We start from the raw sequence: 21,893 nt of genomic DNA, 5'->3' as shown, positions 1-21,893 counted from the left end.
GTACACATTTGGGTATAAAAACATAATTTCAGTTCAGTGAATTTTTTTGTTTGTTTGTTTGTTTGTTTTAAACAGGTGTTTGACAGATTTCAAAAATATTTGTGGTTTTTTATTTTTCTGCATGTGGTCTAAAACATGTTTTACCTACTGTATGTCAAACAAGTCTGGGATTACAAAGCAAAAGCTAAAGGAAGGATTATCAAAAGACTTGATATAGCATCAATATTACATCTATGCCTATAAAACGTATAAATCGATAAAATTCTGAGAAGCCTTAGCAGTGACATTTAAAGTTTCAAAAAGTTGCAGTTTGACTTTTGTACATTTACTGCAAAACATGTCGAATAAACCATAACCTGCCCCCCCCCCCCCTCTCTCAACAACTCAACAGCAGCTCTCTCTTGTGGACAATCTGCTGAACTGTGACTTTTCTGTCACAGTGTCAACATACTGTGCAACTTAGCAAAAATGATCATGGTGTCATACAGATTACAAACCATACAAACGAAACTTCTAAGATAAAATCTTTCTCTTTAAAAAAAAAAAAAAGATTTGAAACTGCAGTCAGTTATTGTTTGTTAACTGTAACTATTGTATTTAATGTAAAATTAATGTCTATGGTGTCAGTAGATTGTGTAGATAGATTTTTTTTACTAAGTAGATTTTGTTCTCTGAGCTATTCGAGTGGGTAAAATGTTTACCAGATATGACAGCATTCCTCTTGGTTCAGTTCTAGCTTTTGACCTTTTCCCAAATCTGTATCAGATTTGTTATAATCTTAAAAGTGGACTCTTTACAAACACATTTACTTAATTACGTCACCAATTTATTTGAAATATATTACCTGTAACAATGGGTGTATAAAAATAATGAAATTATTCGGCCTTTTTTGCGTTTCATGTCTGTTCCAAACCCCAAAAATGGCAGTTTCCTGTTTGAGACATGAGACATTTATACTATTGTGTCCATCCCTGTAAATACACAGGGGACACTTAGACATTCATGTCTAAGTGGATTACCCCAAGAAAAGCACTTGTTTATTGAAGGTGTGTACAGATGTATGCAGTCCTATAAGTGTCTAATCTGACCAGATTGTGGAGCAGCGGGTGACTGCTAACAAGGGTAACTGCAGATTAAGGTCAGTTTGCGACACAGCAGACAGAAAACAAGGCTAATAAATGCCAAACATCACCTGTTTACCCATCTTCCCTCTGAGGGAGCTTTGTTCTCATCACTCCAGGCACTGATTAATGCGCCTGGCTTTTAGGTTTCTACCTGTGCCACATAAGATACTTAAAGAGATATAGGAACAGATCCACATCAGTCTTTCATCTCACTGCACTAAGTGATCAGGCTGCCAGTGTCTGGAGTCAGTCATGTGACCAAGAAGTCAGGCTGGGCATGTGGGACTTCCTGCTATTGAAAAGAGAAGGCACCGCCAGCAGAGCCTTCAACAGAAATGGAGTATCCTTTTTTCTTGCTACATTCTCCTGAAGGAAAGGTAAGATTGTAACCTCGTAACCTGCTGTATCATTAGCATTAGCAAACACATGCTCTACTCTTATGAGCAAAATATGTTGATGTGTTGTTTTATTTACTTTTCCACTTAATGTCCGTGCACAGACTAAAACCAGGGAAACAGCAATTATCTCGACATAGTTCAAGATACTCAGAGCAACCTGCTCATTCATACATCACAGAAGTAACTGAACTAATTAAGCCACAAATGTTTTCCCCAATAGTGTTTCAGTCACACAGGAATGGACACTTTGTTGATTGTTGCTAAAAAAGATATAAGGACACGATGAGTCTACAAGCTCCAGATATCCACCCCCACCACCAGCACCACCACACTTTTATATACATGTAGAGGGAGTTATCCTTTTGTAGGGCAGAGGATTGCACTAGCCTTTGCAGTGGGTAACTGACAAGAAAATCAATTAAAAACATAGTTAACAGATCAACTGACAAAAAAGAAGTAAATAGCTGAAGCCCTCTCTTGCTGGTTTCTTGCTGAAATTGCATCACATTGTGGTATATATTCTGTTTTTGCATTTTCATCAAGCAAATGGCTTAAATGAGGCGCAAGTCTTAGCAGCAGGGCCAGCTGATTTTGTTTGGGTTAATAGAAGGTTTAAATTAACTCTGTAAATTAGAGGATCTTCTGATTGCCAGCTTTTCCCGTCAACCCAACAGGAGTGCCAGGAGTGGGAGGAGCGCCACAGTGACGACGACGCTGATGCAGACGAGATCCTGTGTGGAATCCAAGTAAACATCAGTTTCAGTGTCTTCCTATTACAACCTTGTAGCATTTTTAAAACCATTCAAGGATAAAATATTGTTGCATATAAAAGATAATTAAAAACAAACAAAGCATTGCATGGTCATTCAAGAGCTTGATAAAAGTATTTGTCAGGAACAATGATTTCTCCTTTTAATGATTTCACACTAATGCAAACAAAATTGTCTACATTGTAAACACACTTCTTGAAATCCACTTTTGTTCACATACTCGACTCATTTAAAAAATTTTCTTAATCTTTCTGTTGCAGTGAGTTTGTGTGTATTTAAGCAAAGCCAACAACTGATATGTTACTCTGAGGAACATGTTTAGTTTATTTTTTTAAAAATCTCAAACAAATCTTTAGAGAGTAAAAATACACAATGACTAGCTTGTTCAGATCACACATGATCAGCTTTAAACTGTATCAATACATGTCATCTCATACACTGGAGTTATAACGGTGTAACTTCCTTTCATCATGCTTCATAGGGGGAGTTGTGGAGTCAGTATCCCGCTGACTTCTGTCGCCACCCCTGGCTGGACAGGGACATCGAGGCAGTCAGGACTCTGTATTCAGTCTCTGCTGTCTCTGTCAGGTGAACTTCTGAACATCCCTCCTTGTTCATGGCTTTTAATAGAAGTGATCCATGGTCCTTTTTAAACTACATTTTCACAATTTCCCTTCTTTTTTTTCTCCTAGGGAGTACGGGTCAATTGATGATGTGGATGTGGACTTAAAAATGAATGCTAACTTTTTAGATGTGAGTTGATTTACATCAATATACAAGTGAATTACATTTTTATCTGTTATTCACCAATTTATCTAAGTAATTAATTATCTATCTCTATGTAAAGTGCAGCTAATATGTGAGCCCATGTTCTCGATTTGATCAGCTCTCTTTGGATCTATAAGTTAACCTAATTTTATCTTGAATTAACCGTCTCAAAACCACTTCCGATCTATGCTTAGGATCATTATCCTGCTGGATCATATAGTCACCACAGAAATATGACTTTCTGACTTATAGTTTGATGTCCTAAAAAATGTCTTCACTGTCATATCAGCACTATCAATACTGTTGGTGTGCCCAGAATAACTCATATTTTCAAGCACAGAGAGGCAGATCCTAATCAAATGAAAAGAAGTTAAAGAGTCTTGTGAATTTAAAATTATGCATTCTGGGAACAGTATGGATTAAGCTTTTCCATTAGTTAGATGTTTTATGTTATCACATTTATATCTATAGAAGAGACCACGTTTTTCTTTTGTGACTGTGCCTCTGTGACAAATGGATGTCTGGAACCTTCTGACCACAACTGCACATGCATTGGTTAAAGTGGCATATTCGCATGACACCTGAAAGTGTTGACATCTTTTTGGTGTCCATAGGAGGTGGCAGCCCAAGCCTGGAGGATTAATCTATCGGAGCCTGTCGTTATCCGTCTGCAGTTTTCTATGTCTCAGTATCTGGATGGACCTGGTGAGCAGCAACAATACATCCACATGCAGAATTCACTTCAGTCTAAATCAATGTGACACTTGATCAAGTGATGTTTCTCACTGCAGCACCTTCAGTTGAGGTCTTTCAGCTGTCTAATAATAATAACTTCAGTCTTGGGAAACAGTTGCAGAAGTGAGTGTTCATAGATTAACTGCTCCAACAGGACACATCCACCGTTTTTATTTCAGTCATAGCTCATCTGAAGATTGTGTAAAAGCCAACCTTTCGTTTTTGTTCTCCAGTATTCTCACAGTTTTCATATCTCGGGTGTGGAAACACCTTGCAAACGACAACGCTGTAACTGGGCAGAAGAGGAGTCACAGCTGGTTCAGGCCAAGTGGAACCATCAAGAAATTTTGTGCAAGACTTAGCACCAGGCTGCCACTATCAAAGTATGAAAGAGTTAAATGACACAGCTGTTTTACTGACTGAATCCATTAGTGCATGGATCTATTCACTCCTGTCTAACAATCAGCAGGCTAAAGGAGCTCCAGGAACCGGCTGCAAGACGCCGGATCATTTTACCAACAATGAAGCTGAACCGTCTCACAAATCATACAACTTCCTACACCATCAAGAATCCCGGTGAGCTCTTCACCTCCACGCCCAGTGGAAAGGTGAGGGAAAATATACTTCAAAATACATCGATGTGGAAAATTGGTGTGTGTGTACATATTTTCTATCTGCAACTGTGTTTCAGGTTCGGGTTCAGATTCTTTTATTGATAGCCTTAGGTAGATTTGTTTTGACACTAATTGACCTGACATCAAAAACTATATTCACATATACATGGTAAAAAAGGAGAAAAGACAGAGTGCTCCAGGCTTCACTAAAACAACAACTTCAATCCCTGAGGCTATAAATAGCACAAAAAGGCTAAAAAATGAAAAAATCTAAATTAATCGATTCCAATTAAAATGAATTAATAGGTGGAATAGATGTGTGCACAATTTGATGCTCTGTCATCTTCCGAAATACAAAGACTAAAAGTAAAAAAAATTAAAACTAACTCAATAACAGATCCATCAAACAGCGTCTTAATGATGTGAAAGGTGAACAGTTTCCACAAGAAAAACAAACTATCAAAATTCAGTCTTGCATCAGTAATAATCCCTGTGTACACATTACACAGTATGACCCTTAATGTTTGTGGCATCAAGTGTGCGGGACTTTTTTCATTTGGTCTTTAACATGTTGAGCTGGAGATCAGACTCTTCAAACCACCTGTTCAATAACCGATCTGCGGCTGGTGTCCAAAAGACTAATAATGGCATTTAATCTGCATACGTTAAAGTGTTTGTCCTTTCAAACATCCTCTGACACATGTTCGTGCATCGTATAAACAGCAAGGAGGACAGGACACACCCTTGTGAACCAGCAGATGACCTGACTTGGCCAAACAGAAGCCCATTCACTGTCTGCGTTCTGTTAGAAAGTCCAGATTATGACTTAAATCAAATGGACTTAAACAAATTAAAACATGACTGAATGGTGTTAAATGCAGAAGATAAATCAGTAAACAGTAAAGAGTCTGACATGATATTCGTCTCCTTCCAAGGGTTTAAGGAGCAAATTAAGTAGAGTAAGTGTGGAGTCTTAGACTCCTCTGTGAAGGTTATACGCAAACAGTCTTTCAAAGATATTATTAAGACTGAGGTCAAAGCCTCTGGTTGAAAATCACTGCGGGCTTTGGGGTGACTTGAATTTGGTAACAGGGACAATTTCAGCATTCTTCCACACACTGAGGACATGTATAACTTTAGGAACTGAATAAAAGATGTAGTGAAAAACCAGGCCCAGCTTGTTTGCAGTGTTTAAGCAGCCTTCCACATTTACTTGTCTAATCCCTGACTCTTGTTTACCGTAATATGAAGAAATTCCTTTACAACTTCACTAGTATTAAAATGCTGGTTGTCCCTTAATGTGTGGCTCAGTTCCTGAAAGTCTTTGCTGAAATCATATATGTCAAACGGATAATCAAAGCAGTAAGAGCATTGGCAAATTCTCTGTCTGAATGGTAAAACCCTCTAAAATGCCATGCGTGCTGGTCTTTGCTTTTCAGCTCTTTGGTGGCTGCCTGCAGCTCTGATGCATATCTCTTTCTTTGAATTGTGGACTTAACTACTTTCGTAACCCATGGCTTATTATAAACCCATGGCTTATTATTTGAGTACTTTAAACCCTCTTACATGGAATAATCATATCTCTGCAAAAAGAAATATATGAGCATTATATGTCCACAAAATTGTCCAGATCACCTCCACAGGATTGCTCGAAAACATCCCAATTAGTGCATTTAAAGCATTCCTGCAAACAGAGCACTCCTTCCTCAAATCTGTCTTTGATGTCAGCAATCTGGACTTTATTTCAGTCTTTCCAGAGTTGTTACCTTTTTTTTTTAGTTCTGAATATAGAGTGATATTGTTTGTGACCCTTCTTCCACAGAGGGTGATGGTCTCAGCAGTGAAATCATCAGCACAGCTTAACACTAAACAGCTGATGGAGCTACTCTTCACATCCCAGGCAATTGGGCACTGTAAGACCACACCAACTCTGCAGCACGGCTTCTTGGTGCAGGTGAAAGCTTACTCTAATCTGAGGGTTTGAGTTCTCTTGCTCATAGGGGATTGTCTGAGTTCTCTTAAATAAATAATTTAGGGTCTTAACTTTGCAATATAAAAGGCTTTGAGTCATTTATTGTTGTGAATTGGTGCTACTTAAAAAAAAAATTGAATTGCTTGTTAAAACCTGCGTTTGCTAGGGGACAACCAATCACAAGATAGTTGGCTTGAAGAGAGGGAAGCTACTGAAGGGCTGGTGCAAGGCCTGGGATAAGATAAATAATGATTAGTTTGAACTGTGAATCATGGAAAGCGACACTATTAAGAGTCCAGTTACAAAATATGGAGCTGGAAGCAGGAAAATTGACTTTAAGCATGACATTTGAGCAGGTTTGTGTTGATTTTGAATTATTTTCTTAGAAAGCTACTTTGCCTCTGTTTTCTTTGTGTGCACAGATAATGAGGTATGCTGAGCAGAGGATCCCAACACTGAATGAATATTGTGTTGTTTGCGATGAGCGGCACGTGTTTCAAAATGGGCCCATGCTTAAGGTGCGAGCTCTCGATAAATAATTAACTGTTGGTTGAGCAGCTATTCAGTAAAACTGAGCCTTGATTCTTCGACAGTATTCTCTACGTTGTGTGTTTGTAGCCAGCGGTTTGCACCAGGGAGCTCTGTGTGTTTTCCTTTCACATGCTGGGGGTTATGTCTGGAGCGACAGAAGAGGTTGCCACCGGTGCAGAGGTTGGTAAGCTTTTAAATATTTTATAGCAGGAGTTATTACAGTATGGGACATGAGTAAGGCAATAATCTTTGCTGTTGCAGGTGATCGACTTGTTGGTAGCCATGTGCAGAGCTGCCCTTCAGTCTTCACGCAAGAGCCTTATTTTTGAACCGTACCCTTCTATTGTCGATCCACACAACCCCAAAACTCTCGCCTTTAGTCCAAAGGTATCAGCTGAATCAAAGTTACCACTGGCGTGATCCGTCGTGCACTATTCAGTGTGTCATTTTACTGATTTGTTTTCGCTTTTGTTGTAACAGAGCAGAAGCTATGACAGGCTGCAGAAAGCTCTGGACAATGTCTTGTTGGTCAGGAGGATGGCACAGGTGAGGTCTTTCAAAGTAAAATCTACACTCTCATTTTCAACAATTACACATCGGTCTGCTGAATGAGCACAAACTCAAAGCAGGTAAATGATTTCCTGAACTGGATTTATTAGATTATAATGATTAAATTGTCTTTAAATCATACTCAGGGTCCATATTCTGAGATTAAGAAGCAGCTGGACAAGATAGACCCTCTCGCACATCCATTACTGCAGTGGTGAGAGACTAAATCTGGATGTGTTTTTAGTTATTATTTAGTAGATCGCTGCATATCTGTCCTTTTGTTACTCACTCGCCTCAGTAGCCATTCATCGAGTCTAGTTCAAACTTGGCAAGCGCATTGTTTTGGGCTAAGTAACTGCAGCGTTGCGTCTGAAGTCGTTTAAATGAAAGTGTTAGAAAAGAGTAACTTGAGTGAAATCCAGTTATATTTAGGTTAACATCTGGATTTGCTTTTGTATGTTTTACAACAGGATTTTAGCAAGCAACAGATCGCACATTGTGAAGCTTCCGCTGAGCAGGGTATGCCCAAGCAGTCAGATTTATTAGCAGTCTAGCTGCAAGCTTTAAAGCAGTTGTAGACTAGTTAATAATTAGCAGCCACATATCAAATTTCACACTGTGCTTTCTATAATTTAATGTTTTTTGTTGTTGTTGTTTTTAATCAATTGCTATTTAACAGCAACTGACGTTTATGCACACACCCCATCAGTTCCTGTTGATCAGCAGCCCTCCATGTAAGGAGGCTCACTTTCAAACTGCCAAAAAGCTTTATGGCAGCACCTTTGCTTTCCAGTAAGTGAAGTCAAAGATTTTTTTTTTCATGAAATTTTCACATCATCACTTATACAGTATATAGAGCATGATCCATGCTTAGTAGATCATATTTCTCTTCTTTCAGTGGTTCCCACATTGAAAACTGGCACTCTATTTTGAGAAACGGGCTGGTTAACGCATCTTACACAAAGTTACAGGTAGAATATATAAATTCTAAATGCTTATTGTCTTTGATCACCGTCTGAAGTTACAGACAATTTCAACATAGGAAATTTTTATGTGGATGTTCAGACCACCGAAACCTCTCCCTTCTTTCTATTTTAGCTCCATGGTGCTGCGTATGGGAAAGGCATCTATTTGAGTCCCATTTCAAGCATATCATTTGGATATTCTGGTAAGAACTCTGTTTCTTGTCTGTCGATTACGAGTTCTTTTTGCATGTTTTTAAGAGTATTCTTCCATTTTTCTTTAGAGATGGGGAAAGGTCAGTACAAAATTCCTACCAGAGAAGAACTCTTGCAGAAATACAACCGAATAAACCAAATCAAGCAGGTCGGGTTGTTCACATTTATCTAAATGCTGCAAACATTCACTCTGGAGTACAATATCCTTTTTTGCTTTCAGTATCTCATCTTGTATTTCTATATGTTTTAGGAACAAGTGGGGGAAGGCAGGTTTTTGCAAAGCACGAACCTAAACTGCGTTGCACTCTGTGAAGGTAAATACGGAAGACCCCACAAAGCAACAAAGATTTATTTAATTGCGTGTGATGTGATTTTGTCTATCTGTTAACAGTGATAACTTCAAAAAACCTGCAAAAACACGGCAACATTTGGGTGTGTCCGGTTTCCGACCACGTGTGCACGCGGTTCCTCTTTGTGTGAGTAAGACAAAAAGCAGAAAGCAAAAGCAAACAATGACAAACAGTTCCAACATTTTTTTTCTTCAGAAAGTTAGAACTCTGGACTTTATTTGAGCTTCCTAAAAAGGCTGCTTTCTTCTTCCACAGCTATGAAAACGGGCAGGTGGGAGATATCGACATAAACACCCAAGAGGACAAAATCCAGCAGGAAATTTCACGAGTAATTGCTTCAAAGCCATGCTGAGAAAACCAGGATACATACACACATATGTCATTTCTGTTCTTTATAATAAAAACAAAAACTGTGAGAATGAATATTGATTGTCTGTGGCTTTTTCTGGTTTAAGACATTAACATGAAACACGGAGCGCCTTGAGGTAAAAATTTATGTCTTGCACAAGTGAAAAACATTCACATGATTTAAACAAAAACCTCAAAACTGAATATGAGAAAAGCATACACACCACATGTATGCTGATGTTTATTGTGGCTAGCACAGTGGTTGGCACTGTTGCCTCATGCAAGAAGCCCCTGAGTTTGAATCCACTGGCCAGGGCTTTTCTGTGTGGAGTTTGCATGTTTTCTCTGGTGGGATTAGGTTAATTATTCTAATTTAGCTATAGGTGTGAATGTGAGTGTGAACAGTTGTCGAGTGGTAACCTGTCCAGGGTTAGCCCTACCTCTCGACCTATGACAGGAATAGACCCGGATGAGGACAAGTGGAAAAGGATTTATGGAGTGACAGCTATGTCCTAAATCCATTAAATTGGAGGAAAAAACAATGTGCATGACAAGTTTTATGCTAACCAGACTCTGACTTAGTTGAACACTCCAAAAAATAACTCTTTAAATTAACTTAAAATAATCATGAATAGGATTTCCACCTTACTAAATGTCTTACTTTTGTTGGACTGATGTAATTTGCCTGGATTGGATCAACTCAATTAAATTAAGTTGGGCTCAACTGCAGTAAATAAGCTGAGTCATCATTATTTAATTAAGCTGGTCCAACTAAAGTACATGAAGTTGAAAGAATTGAATAATGCTAAAATAAACCAATTTAATCAGGTGGAAATCCTTTCCATGTTTTTTATGACCATTCAAATAGTTTTTTGTTTGAGTACACAAACACATATTCACGTGTATATGTACATATACATACATGCACACATGTGCACAATCAAAGTCAACAAAATCTATGTGATATGAAATAAACAGTCAATCATCAAGTCCTACACTGAAAAAAATATGTTGTTGGATTTACTTAATTCAATGGTGGACATTTGTTGCACACAGATGTTTTGCTTTGGCAGCAACTTAAACAATTGAGTTAAATTAACACAATTTATTCATGTTCAATAAGCCTGTGCAATTTGTGTTGATAAAATGTGACTTAAACATGTTTTGATGAAGTAATTTGAGCTCTTGGAATATTTTAATCCTTCACAATTTTCTCACTTTATCCCAACACCATTCAATAACTTTTACCCAATACTACTTGGTCACTTAAATACTACATGTTATCTTCAAATTACATTTTGCTATTATATTCTAGTATCAAATACACAATTTTCAAATGGAGGCCTTATAACAGATTGTATTGTTCTCTTCCAAGATGGTTGCTGGCATCCACCAGTAACCTTTCAAAACAAAATGTCTAATTTCACTGCATTGACAGTAGGTAAAGAATTAAACTGACATTACTCCTCCACTGAATCTACATAAATCAACAGTTAAATAATGTCAGTTCTTCTGTGTTCTCTGGAATCAATCACAGCAAAGAAATTAGACTGTTTCTTTTGAAAAATGTTGGGAAAGAACAAATCAAGATCAAAAATCAAGATTCAGTTAAACAACAATTATAACTAAACAATTTGAGATAATGTTAGTTTCCATTAACATTAAATTAGGTTACTGAATTGGCAAACACCTTCCTATTAACATTACCCATTTTACCCCAATAACTAAAGAAATTAGCACTTGCAGGTCAAAACCTTTATTCAAGAGACGCAAAAATAACATTGATACAGTGACTGTCAAAAATTACAGCACTGATCATACTGTGACATCTTGGTTCAAAACAGCACACTTAGAAATATTCAACGTTCTTTACTTCAACTGAATGAAACTGAAAACACCATTTCACACGACCCATATGGGATATTTAGACTGTATAACTGTTCACGCTACATCTCTTCACTAGTAAAAGAAAGAAAAAATACAAAGAGAATTTTAAAAATGCTGCCAAAATGCTGTACAGAGCAAAAGGAAAAACAAACAACAACAACAAAAAAACGGCCCTGTCCTCATGGCAGTTGCAGAGTATATAAAAATGAACTCTGCGATCTGTTCCTGGAATTGAGCTTCAAAAATGCAGCAGAACAAGTGTGAGATTTAAATGTCTTCTCACCTAGAGCTGGTCACCTCACATGCATAACAGTGAGCTTTCCTTGCAGGAGCAGTTTTGTCTTAGTTGTGAGCTTTTCTTGAGAGCTGAGTTGCATCCAACTCCATTACCACCCTTTGAATCACCTCAAAAGTGTAGCAGAGCTGTGATGGGTAACTCATATTGAAGGAATAAAAAAGGTCCAAACAGCATGGCTACTGCAAAGGTCACGTTATCCAGATCTTGAAGAACTACTATACCCTCGATGATGATGCCAACATCAGAAAAGTCATTGCCTGCCGCATCCTCTGGAGACAGATGTTCTTTGTGGTTTTCTCAATCTGTGCAGTGGCCTCAGTCAAGTCCTGGTTAAACACAAAACATTTCTTTAAGATTCCTTTTTAAACTCATCTCTTTTGAATCTACCAGTTCTAATGTTATAGTAATTTAAACCAATGCAAGCAACATAGTAAATAGCTATAGCCAAAGAGTGGCCTGCCATGCTGCCATTCATGGTCTAACAGAGTTTCTAAGAGAGGGTGAAAAACATAATAATTTCAAATGCTTTACATTAGTTTTTGTTAGAAAGACACTGGCCCATCAGAAATCCAGGTTATGCCACTCAGAAGATGTTAGAATTTAGACTTTCAGCCCCACAATTTGGTTAGCTGTTGGTCAGTTGGTCTTTTTTTTTTTCCAAACAAAAGCTAATGTAAATATTGGTTCACTAGAATGACAAATTTAAAGTTTTTTCACACTGATGTGACCCCTAATACAGGGGTGGGGCCTCAAGGGCCGGCGGCCGAGTTCACTACCAGGCCTCATGTGAACTTCAAATTATTAAAGAGGACTACTGGTCCTAACCAGTCCAATGAGGATCAAGTGGATAACTAAATACATTTTTAAATGTTGCAAAGCCACAATCTACTCATAAAACACTCACCATGAACTCCTGCAATTGTCTTTCACACAGATGCGGAGCACTTTGATGAGACTCCCTTTGAGCATTAATGTCATCCTAAAGTATTATAACAAAGAAAACAGAGATTTGTGAACTTTTCAGTAGCACAGAAGAAAATGATCCCAGACAAAAACTCTTGACTTTTTAAACCAGTCAACATGCAACACCAGCATCTACAAAGCAATATCAAAAGTTCCTGTTTGACATCAACTTTATGGATATATAGTTTCCAGAACATATATATATATATTTTTTTTTTTGGCCTGTCCCGTTTGGCTCTTTTGCCATCAGAATTGTTGTCTAAAGGCAAAGAAAGATGCCCAACGGATTTACTTTACCAAATTGACCATCCCAGCCTTGCCATAATGGTCCATTTGATTCACCTTTTATTGTTTATTTTATTTTCACTTACTGAATATGGGACAGACTTGACTGGGGGAAAGAAGGGGAGAAAGAAAGAGGGAAAGAGAAACAGCTGAGAAGAGGGACGGGGGAGAAGGGCAAAAACCAACAGAATGAGCAGAAAAAGAAAAAAAAAAAGAAGAAAAAAAGAAAAAAAAAAGCATATATCAATCACCTGGGTCACCTGCTGAGAAAGAAAAAAGAAAACATATATTTTTTAAAAAAGATAAATTTTTCTCAGTGGGCCAGTAAATGCATGACGAAAATTATGGCATCCTTTCAGTGGAATCAGTACTCACTTGTAATAGTTGACTGTTTCAATGGATGCAGCATAAAAATCTTTTACTGACCTAATGCAATACATATAAACTTTGTAGTTAAAGAATTTTAAAGTTCTTACTGTCATCATGGCAGCTACATCCTTTAGCTTTGTGCCCTGTTCCCCCGATCACTTTGCAAACACTTTCAGCAGACTGTCAGAGAGAAACTCAGCTCCGTCAGAAACCTTGACTGTAAAGGCATGGTTGGGATGCACTGGAATGCTGCATTTTATCTGAAATGACATAAAATTATTTTGAAATAACAGCAGGCATTGTGCTTGGTTAATAATCAGTAATGTTTTGTTGAATAAAAACTGTGTTTCCAGATCTTATGGGATTCAAAAAATCCAAAGATGTTTGTTCCTGATTTGCAACCCAACAACCCAGAAGTTACAACCTCATTTTAGTTCAAGTGTGCATTAATGTGAGTCCAGTAATCACCTTTCTGACAATACATACAGGTATAAGTTAAACCTATGGCAGATTTTGGATTTCTCAGTTGTATTAATAGGGTGGTCTATTTGAGTATGCATGCACCTAATAATTATAAAAAACCTATTATAATTAAGTTACAGAAACCTTAAGCGAAAATAGAATATACTTTCTTACCATAACACCTTGAACCCACAATCCATTAGCTGACTCCTGGTGAAATGCAGAATAGAGGTCATCTCTCAATGTGCAGCAAAAAAAACAAAAACAAAAGGACAGCAGGTGAGGGCAGGAGGGGTAGGGATGTAAGCTAGCATAATGCCACTGATGATATTAGCTAAAGCTGTTCAATGTCCAAAATCTCACTAACACCACGGTGCAGTAAATACACAATGTAACTGAAGAGTCATTTGGCAAATCTATTCACACAGAAAACCAAATTATGTTATGAGTGCCTCGTAATTAGGTTTAATGTGATATTACGGCTCTTGTGCCAAAGACAAATTCAAATGAAAAAGCGCCAATTCTTTGACAACAGATAAAACAGCAAATAAGCTAACGGCTCTTTTTTAGCATGTTACATGGTGACACTCTAGACGTTTAACTACATTTGGCTGAAATATGGTAAATATTAATTCAAAAAATCAAGACATACCAAAAACGTAGAGTTGACTGCTCGACTTGACTGAGATGGATGCATTTTTTAAACCACGATCCAAAGCCCGCGAGACAAAATCACGCGTGGTTTCACGAGATTTAACGTTGCTATCTTATTGACTTACTTCACCTGAACATGATATGAACAATTTAATACACCCTTTCTGCATATCATGTAGTTTTTACACTATATAGTTACATTTATCTTTAAAAGATGAGGCAATTGTGTTAAATACATGCAAGATGCTTACATAAATCCAAGAGATGGCCAGTCCCTTTTTTTCAGTGTAAATGGAGTACAAAAAAGTATGTACATACATGTTGATCCCTATTACATGCTCAACACTTTCAGATTGATCACATTCATCACCCCCACTTCCCCTCAGCATTTGTATATAATCACCCTACAAAAACAGAGAGAAAAGAACAGGTATGATCCATCCATATTGTATGTATCTAGCAGTTCATCTATAGATGTATTCATCAGACATTAATTTCATATTCTTCCAAAAGCATGTTTTTTAGAACAAACTAATGCTTGAACATTCCTGTAATGCAGGTTCACTTTAACCCACGGTGATATTAGTTTTGCAATATGTACTTTCTTCCACAAGATGGGGGTGTGACCATTAACTCTAAGGACCTTTTCGATATAAATACAGCGGATCAAACCCCACAACTGTTATGTTATGAAAAACATAAACTGGAGACTGAAGGATGTTTAAACTGGGTACGCAGCTGGGCGCTGGAGCTTCTGTTCATTTTCCAGCAACACTAAACATGTCAGATAAAAATAAACACTTGGGGAGATTCTGGAGCGTGCGCAAGGCCTCCAGTGAACCACCTTCAAATATTTAATGAGTATTCTCGGGATGGGAATGCTGCTGTTAACTGATGTTTATGAAAAGCAGATAATTCTTCTGTAAAGCAACTTAATTTGAACAATGCATTTCATGCTTCTGCTGATTGTTTAACATGGGGTGCATACCATCCTGCGAGGCAGAAATGCACCATTATAACAGCATGCTGATTCCATATGAGCCCTCCAGCTGCCTCCTCACCTCCTCCCTTGGATCAGCTTCTCTAAAGAGAGCTGCAACCAATGCACCTCTGTTCCCATCTGGATACTGATTTTCTGTCTTTCTATTTAATGTACTTGTGGTCTGACAATAAAAAGTAGCAGCTCCAAGATGTGATTGTCCTTGTACATGTCATTTCTTAAAAAGAAGCACAACTTTTGTAGCAAGGATTATTTTGGGGTCAGCCCAGCAGGCGATGCACTGAAAGGAGGAGAGCTGTGAAGCTGCTGTAATAGCCCAAAGGAAGACATTTCTCTTGGACCATATGGCTCTCTGATGATAGCGCACTGGGAAAATAATCTTGAAAAACCACACTCCATTATATACTACAATGACTAGCATTGCTCCACATCTTGAGTGAGATTGGTTGTTTGGTGTCATATCTGCAAAACCGCACATTAAGAATGTCAGCAAAGTGGCACAATTGAGTCGAGTTCAGTTAAAACAAAGATTTATTTCAGCTGCGTGCCTTGATCTCATTAACTCGTGTTCATTCGTCTGTATAATTCAAGCAACCACACAGACAAAACCATTCCCAGATCCCTTAAGCCTTTTAACAAGAAACCCAACTAGCTGAAATATACAGACATTATTAAATGAGGCAAAATGTTGCATGTGCCTTTAAGAGCACTATGTCCCACTCTACATGTCTCTCTCTGAGCCTCATATGTGTCTGTTGGCATCAGCTGTCCTCAGTGCTGAAAAGAGCAAGGACATCTTTTCCTTCACTTCAGTGGGATTAGTGGAAGAAGTGCCCTCTTTATTCTGCTGGCTGCCATCTCAGCGCTCATAAAGGCAAAATGAAAAAGAAGCTTGGACGGAGAAGAGAGAGGATCAAGATAAGTGACAAGTTTAGATTACAGAGCCATTCAGCTTTTACTTTCTTAGAGTAAAGGAACAAGAACAATGTTTTAGATCCCAAAGGAGACATACAAATAGTCTGTTACTGCAGCTTCCCGCACTGTTATTTTGCTGCTTTCTAAGTAATGACTTAACCCAGGGGTCAGATGAACAGTGCTATATGTGGCACTACAATGGAACAGCAGCCTACTTCATTCAGTCCCTCTGTCCAGATCTCGTTGCCACTTCCAAAAACTGCTGGTGAGAACAACTTCAGGAGAATCAGCCGCACAGAGGACAGCATTCCCTATCCGATCCCAGGCTTGGCCGCAGACATCCTGCACATGCGAGTAAAAGGAGGAAGCAAGATTCGCAGCTTACTGCAGTTTGCAGCAGCTCGCATGCAAGGGGAAGTAAGAAACCCAAATGGGATGTCACTAAGACAGGTGGTCTTCACTGGCTCAGGCAGAGGAGTCACAAAAACTATCACCTGTGTGGAGATCCTGAAACGTAAAGTTGAAGGTCTGCACCAGGTGTCCAAACTCTACTATAACACAGTGAAGGAGGTTTGGAAGAGTCCACAGCCTGGAGCACCAGGTATAACCATGGAGCGGAGAGTTCCTGCCATCTGCATCTATCTATCTAAAGATCCTCTGGACCCCCAGGAGCCTGGATATCAGCCACCACAAATCAGCAGTGTTCCTACAGAGGATGCTGAGAGACGGAAGGGTCTGCTCAGGACGGCTCATGCTCACTCATCCCCACACACAGCCAAGAGACTCTGTCTGGATGATTCGAGTGCATGTCCTCCCCTAAACCTCTGATTACTTCATGAGAAATAAGAAATTTGGCATTTGCATAGATTTAATAGATTGTTGTGTGCTCCGTTTTACAGCATGAAGCTTTCTTGAAGAAAATAATACCTCTGCATTTCTGGGGGTTTATCGTGATGCTTATGTAAGGCATTTTGCTACAAAAGTAAACAGTTGTGTCTATAATGCTTCTTTGCAATACTTTGTCACTTTGTTGTGAAATGTAACAGGTTAACATATGACTATAACTATTATTATCAACAATATCAGTAATAGATTTGTAGTCATAGAGGGGGAAGTATTTTAATCCTGCTGAATTTCTATGTTGCCTCACTTACAAAGAAATGAACAGTCTCGGATTTTTATGAGAATTTAAAGAGCTAGTGGCTAAAATTCCTCCTGAGATGTCTTACTGCTGTGCTTACCGACAGTGATTTCTCCACCAAGTACTAAGTCATGTTTTGCTTGGGGATTAAATACTGATTTCAGTCAATGTCAGGCATTCAACTTTGATTTTTGGTTAGTATTCTATCTCTCTTCATTAACATGAAACTACCTTAAAAATCAAGAACTGATCATTTCTTTGTAAACTTCTGCAGGGGATCAAATGATTATTTGCCCCACTTTATAAGCTGATGATGGTGTTTTAGTGTAGTTACATTAATAGTTAGTTTACTTGCAAATGAACAAGCAAACTCCACTGTGCCCAGCTGGGAAAACAGCTGGGGAAAGAAGCATACACAACAACCCATGCTAGACACTAATGACCACTGTCCGGGGTCATTCTGATGCAAAAAATCAACCAGTAGTCATGGAATTGGTCATAGTCATTTTAAATATAAAGAACATGTTTTGCATCAGTTGTCTATATTCTGTTTTCTGCCTGTGGAAATAATTCATGTGCACAATAATGGCTCACAAGAGCATACGTTTTTGGTTTGTTTGACTGACTTTTATAATGATGGTACTCTTTTGTAGTAGAGTCACATCAATAAAAATGAATCATAAAGTGACACAGTGGTCAAGTGGTCACCTCACTAACCTCCAGGTTAGTTGGGACTTCTTTGTGTAAAAGCTGCATGTTCCACCTGTGTGTGCTTTCTCCCTCACAAGAGATTGTTATTTTTAGGTTAACTTTGAACTGGCAATCGGTGTAGTTGTTTATATCTGTGGTAGACCGGTGACCTGCATAGGTTATGTGTAATGCTCTAGTTCGCCTTTGACCCAGGCTGAATAAATAGTAAAGAACATGAATTTAATTGTATGCATCTTATTTTTGAGGTTTTAGTGTCTGATGACATGAAATAAAAGCAGTTTAAATGTCCAACATTGAAGTTTTGCACACACACCTTTTTCATGCACATCACCACTTATATCTAACTAAAATGATCATAAATCTAAAATGTTCTGCTTTAAGAAAGCTCTGTGTCTTACAGTTTCAACTTGTGTACAATTCTATCATCAAGAACCTTTGAAACATCTATTTTGTATCGTTCGCATTAAAAAGAAAGAAAGAAAAGATATCCCATAAAAAAATACTTCTCTGTGAGAATGACATTGCAAATATTAACATGTTTCCCCATGTTTTTTTTTGTCAGTCCTGCAATTTCTTTCTAGGGAAGTCAAGGGTAAATATGAGCTGCAGTTTGCGCGTGCGCAACAGGAGATTGCGTACGTGCCAGGCTAACACAGTTAGCACTAGCTTCCTTCGGACAGACCGCACCGGTCCGTGTAGCTCGCAGTCTCGCATCATGTTCAGAGCCGCCGTCCGACTGTCAGTCTCCGGTGTCCGAAGTTTAACTCGGACGCAACCAGGGAGCCGAGGTAATTCCTAATTCAGTCACCCATTGTAAATATATTAATCTGTAATTGATATAGTTGCTTAGAAACTGTTAGGGAGACAATGTAACGGAAATCAAGTGTGACTGTCGGCACATTTGCGGTTCCTTTACGGCTAAGCTAGCTAGCTTTTATTCAAGAAAAATCGCTATTAAATAAACATTACGAAACTGCATTATAATGATTCAGCCATGATATCCACATTTTTATTCAGTCCAGCTTTTTCCCACGTAAACTGTGGGTGTGGTGCTTTGAAAAATGTCCTGTCGTTCTTCTTGGCGGAGTTTATGTCCTTGTCATGACCCGGCTAGAAGGCTTCGTCTCGGGCCCTGTGATTGTGACTGCTGACGCTAGTTACTAAGTAGGCTAGGTGACTGCAGGAGAGTTCAGACAACTAGAATTCAACATCAAAACGGAGTTTGGCATAGATTTTTATGAAAACAAACAGAATACTTTTTTGCATAGTTTTGCATTGTCTTGGTGTTTCTTTAGGGGTCAAAAAGTCTAAATGAGAAATGTTCTTTGGGTTGCAGGTTAATTAGTATTAACATGATACCTGAGCACATGCCTAAGTCATATTGTTTCATTTAAATTGCTATTAAATATAACCTGAGGACCATGTGACAGAAATTTCCGGTATGTCACGTCCTAGTGTGTCAGTCTGCTACGTGCAGACTGATACACAAGGTAGGTCATATCAAGACGGTGGCAACTGCATCACATTACAAGGAAGAATTTGTCCTTTTTACATCGCAGATACAATTCCCGGCCTCTTTATTAGATACACCTATGAAATTTAATACTGGCGAGTGCAACAACACTGATGCCGGAATGACTGCATTTTCAGTTTTAGTTGGTTTGAAGAAAAAGTTGTTTTTATTATTATCATTATTATTATTGAAGTTAGAGTTGGGGTGGTAGTGTAAGTGTCCCTAATATTTCGCCCGTCATGTATGAAATTTTTAAAATATGATGTAGCCTGGTCCTTCCGCATTTACTTAACATTCACTGTAGGTTTCTTTTATTAGACACAAATCACTGAAAAAAAATCTGTCTTATCATGCAGCTCTTCTGGCCTCAAGGTGTTATTCACATGGGAAGCAGGAGACAGACGAGGAGTTCGATGCCCGCTGGGTCACTTATTTTAACAAGCCAGATATTGATGCATGGGAACTGAGAAAAGGTACGTTTCTGGAATATAGTAATGTTGAATCAATGTAATCATTGGAATTGTTATTCATTGCTGAGGTATGTTTGTCTTGAGTCAACAGAAGTTATTAAAAAAATGGCCTTGTACAATTTTGCATTAAGAGGCTTAGTGAGATTAAGATTTAAGTAAACAGTCATAGTTTGCAATATAATGATTAAAATTGCATGTTTGCTTTGCATAGTTAACAAAAATGGTTGAATCTGTTGGTCAGAATCTGTTTACATTTGTTTCGATTCATTTCCTATTGTAAAACCCATATCATAACAATGTAAAAACTGAGCTTATTATAAGAAAATCAGTTTTCCTGATGAGACATTCACCCCTGATATTGTTTTAGTTATATAGACTGATAAAACTCATCTATATTGTTAACAGCTGCTAAACACTGACAGAGGCTGTGTGTAGTTTATAAATAAGCACTAGACAACAGTGGTTTGTCTAAATCAGCGGTCCCCAACCTTTTTTGCGCCACGGACCGGTTTATGCCTGACAATATTTTCACAGACCGGCCTTTAAGGTGTCGCGGATAAATACAACAAAATAAAACTAGTACCAGTACCGAAAAAAAGAAGATTTATTCACAACACACGTGAAAACACCCAGGAAAACCGAATTAACGATAAAAACGATAACAAAATAACGCTGAAAACCGATAAAAACCCTGAAAACCATACATTTCACACCTGAGCCTCAACTCTCACGGCCCGGTACCAAACGACTCACGGACCGGTCCGAGGCCCGGGGGTTGGGGACCGCTGGTCTACAGTATGCAGGTTTATGTCACAGCTGATTTATCGAATATAACAGCCTACCTATGTCCATTAAATCTGTCAAACGTGACAAAAGCAAATAAAACCTTTTTATTTTTGAGTCTTGGATTAATACAAATTTGATCCATTAGTAAGTAATTTTGGCAGCAGGGTGGTGTATGGCACCAGCTCAAAATAGACTCCTCTGATAATTGAAACAGGGGCATGTGCCCATTAAGTGTTCGCTTCATTTATAGAGCGCTTTGGTAAAGAGGGATTTAAAATACTGCTTCAAGCTACACCGAAAATAATTTGATGAGAATGGTTAGTCGTTTTATTTATTTGTTGTTTGCGCTCAGATCCTTTAGAAGTCTTTTTCTCTGATCTCTGGTTTAAATGTGTTGTGACTGCTTGTTTCAGGGATGAACACATTGATTGGGTACGATTTGGTACCTGAGCCAAAGATTCTCGAGGCTGCACTGAGAGCCTGTCGGAGGTTAAATGACTTGGCCAGCGCTATCCGAATTTTGGAAGCTGTGAAGGTGAGAGAAAAGGCACATGAGAGAAAATTGCCAGCCAGAGCCTTTGTAGTCAGATAATGGTGATTAATGGGTTTTATTGTTTATTTCCTCAGGACAAAGCCGGACCCCATAAAGATATCTACCCGTACGTGATCCAGGAGCTGCGGCCTACTTTAAATGAGCTTGGCATCTCTACACCTGAAGAGCTCGGCATTGACAAAATTTAGCAGAGCAGGTAGTAAAATCATCTATTCAGTCATGTTTATTCTCTTCCATGTGTGTTATAAGATGGCTGTTTAACAGATGTCTATATATGCTTGTTTGTTTCAGATCAAAAAACATACCCTGGACTCAAAACCCTCTTACTTCAATGTTTGCCTCATAAAACGCGTGCGATATTTAATTTGGCCTTTATTAAGTTCTGTTGCTTGTAAAATATTGTTGAACATAATAAAGGAAACTGTATCTTTGAGTGTCACAAGGATATGGAATATTTTTCAATAGTCTGAGTAATTGTTGGAGCAATATTTCATTACACGTTGCTTTAATAGAGAACAAAGTGTCACCAAATGGTACATGTTGTCAGAG

At 38.3% G+C, this 21,893-nt stretch overlaps 2 protein-coding genes across 7 annotated transcripts in view; both read left to right on the top strand.

The window, feature by feature from the left end:
- The first annotated feature begins 1,245 nt into the window (after window positions 1–1,245).
- On the top strand, window positions 1,246–9,412 carry LOC113026629 (protein mono-ADP-ribosyltransferase PARP6-like). 6 transcript variants are annotated; one of them, XM_026175631.2, is made up of 22 exons: window positions 1,259–1,501; window positions 2,197–2,268; window positions 2,774–2,880; window positions 2,985–3,045; window positions 3,675–3,765; window positions 3,852–3,918; window positions 4,029–4,178; window positions 4,265–4,403; window positions 6,232–6,363; window positions 6,804–6,899; window positions 7,000–7,092; window positions 7,174–7,299; window positions 7,393–7,458; window positions 7,608–7,675; window positions 7,932–7,980; window positions 8,141–8,253; window positions 8,360–8,432; window positions 8,560–8,629; window positions 8,708–8,787; window positions 8,890–8,953; window positions 9,031–9,115; window positions 9,245–9,412. In XM_026175631.2, exons 1-22 carry the CDS (start codon window positions 1,460–1,462, stop codon window positions 9,339–9,341), a joined length of 1,941 nt encoding a protein of 646 aa, XP_026031416.1. In that variant the 5' UTR covers window positions 1,259–1,459; the 3' UTR covers window positions 9,342–9,412. The 6 variants fall into 6 exon arrangements, 4 of the variants coding, with proteins under 4 accessions (XP_080159996.1, XP_080159995.1, XP_026031416.1 ...); XM_026175630.2 differs by having other exon boundaries at window positions 1,260–1,501; window positions 4,262–4,403; XM_080303870.1 differs by having other exon boundaries at window positions 1,256–1,501; window positions 8,560–8,787.
- A 9,190-nt stretch (window positions 9,413–18,602) lies between these two features.
- LOC113026672 (cytochrome c oxidase subunit 5A, mitochondrial) overlaps window positions 18,603–21,893 on the top strand; it is a 3,448-nt gene continuing 157 nt past the window's right edge. Inside the window, exons 1-5 of the mRNA XM_026175706.2 lie at window positions 18,603–18,810; window positions 19,892–20,008; window positions 21,205–21,326; window positions 21,419–21,540; window positions 21,636–21,893. The exon at window positions 21,636–21,893 is cut by the window's right edge and continues 157 nt beyond it. Of these exons, the coding sequence (XP_026031491.2) occupies window positions 18,621–18,810; window positions 19,892–20,008; window positions 21,205–21,326; window positions 21,419–21,532 (543 nt within the window). The 5' untranslated portion in view covers window positions 18,603–18,620 and the 3' untranslated portion in view covers window positions 21,533–21,540; window positions 21,636–21,893. The remainder of the gene's footprint in view (window positions 18,811–19,891; window positions 20,009–21,204; window positions 21,327–21,418; window positions 21,541–21,635) is intronic.

Source organism: Astatotilapia calliptera, chromosome 7 (genome assembly GCF_964374335.1).
Source record: "Astatotilapia calliptera chromosome 7, fAstCal68.1, whole genome shotgun sequence".
In the NCBI taxonomy this organism is placed as follows: Eukaryota; Metazoa; Chordata; class Actinopteri; order Cichliformes; family Cichlidae; genus Astatotilapia; species Astatotilapia calliptera.
This window is presented reverse-complemented; position numbering and strand designations above follow the sequence as displayed.

Coding starts and splice junctions, on each gene's coding strand:
- LOC113026629 (XM_080303869.1), top strand. CDS start 1,460: ATGGAGTATCCTTTTTTCTTGCTACATTCTCCTGAAGGAAAG. Junction 7,459..7,607: donor TGGTCAGGAGGATGGCACAG/GTGAGGTCTTTC, acceptor AATCATACTCAG/GGTCCATATTCTGAGATTAA. Junction 9,116..9,244: donor TGCACGCGGTTCCTCTTTGT/GTGAGTAAGACA, acceptor CTTCTTCCACAG/CTATGAAAACGGGCAGGTGG.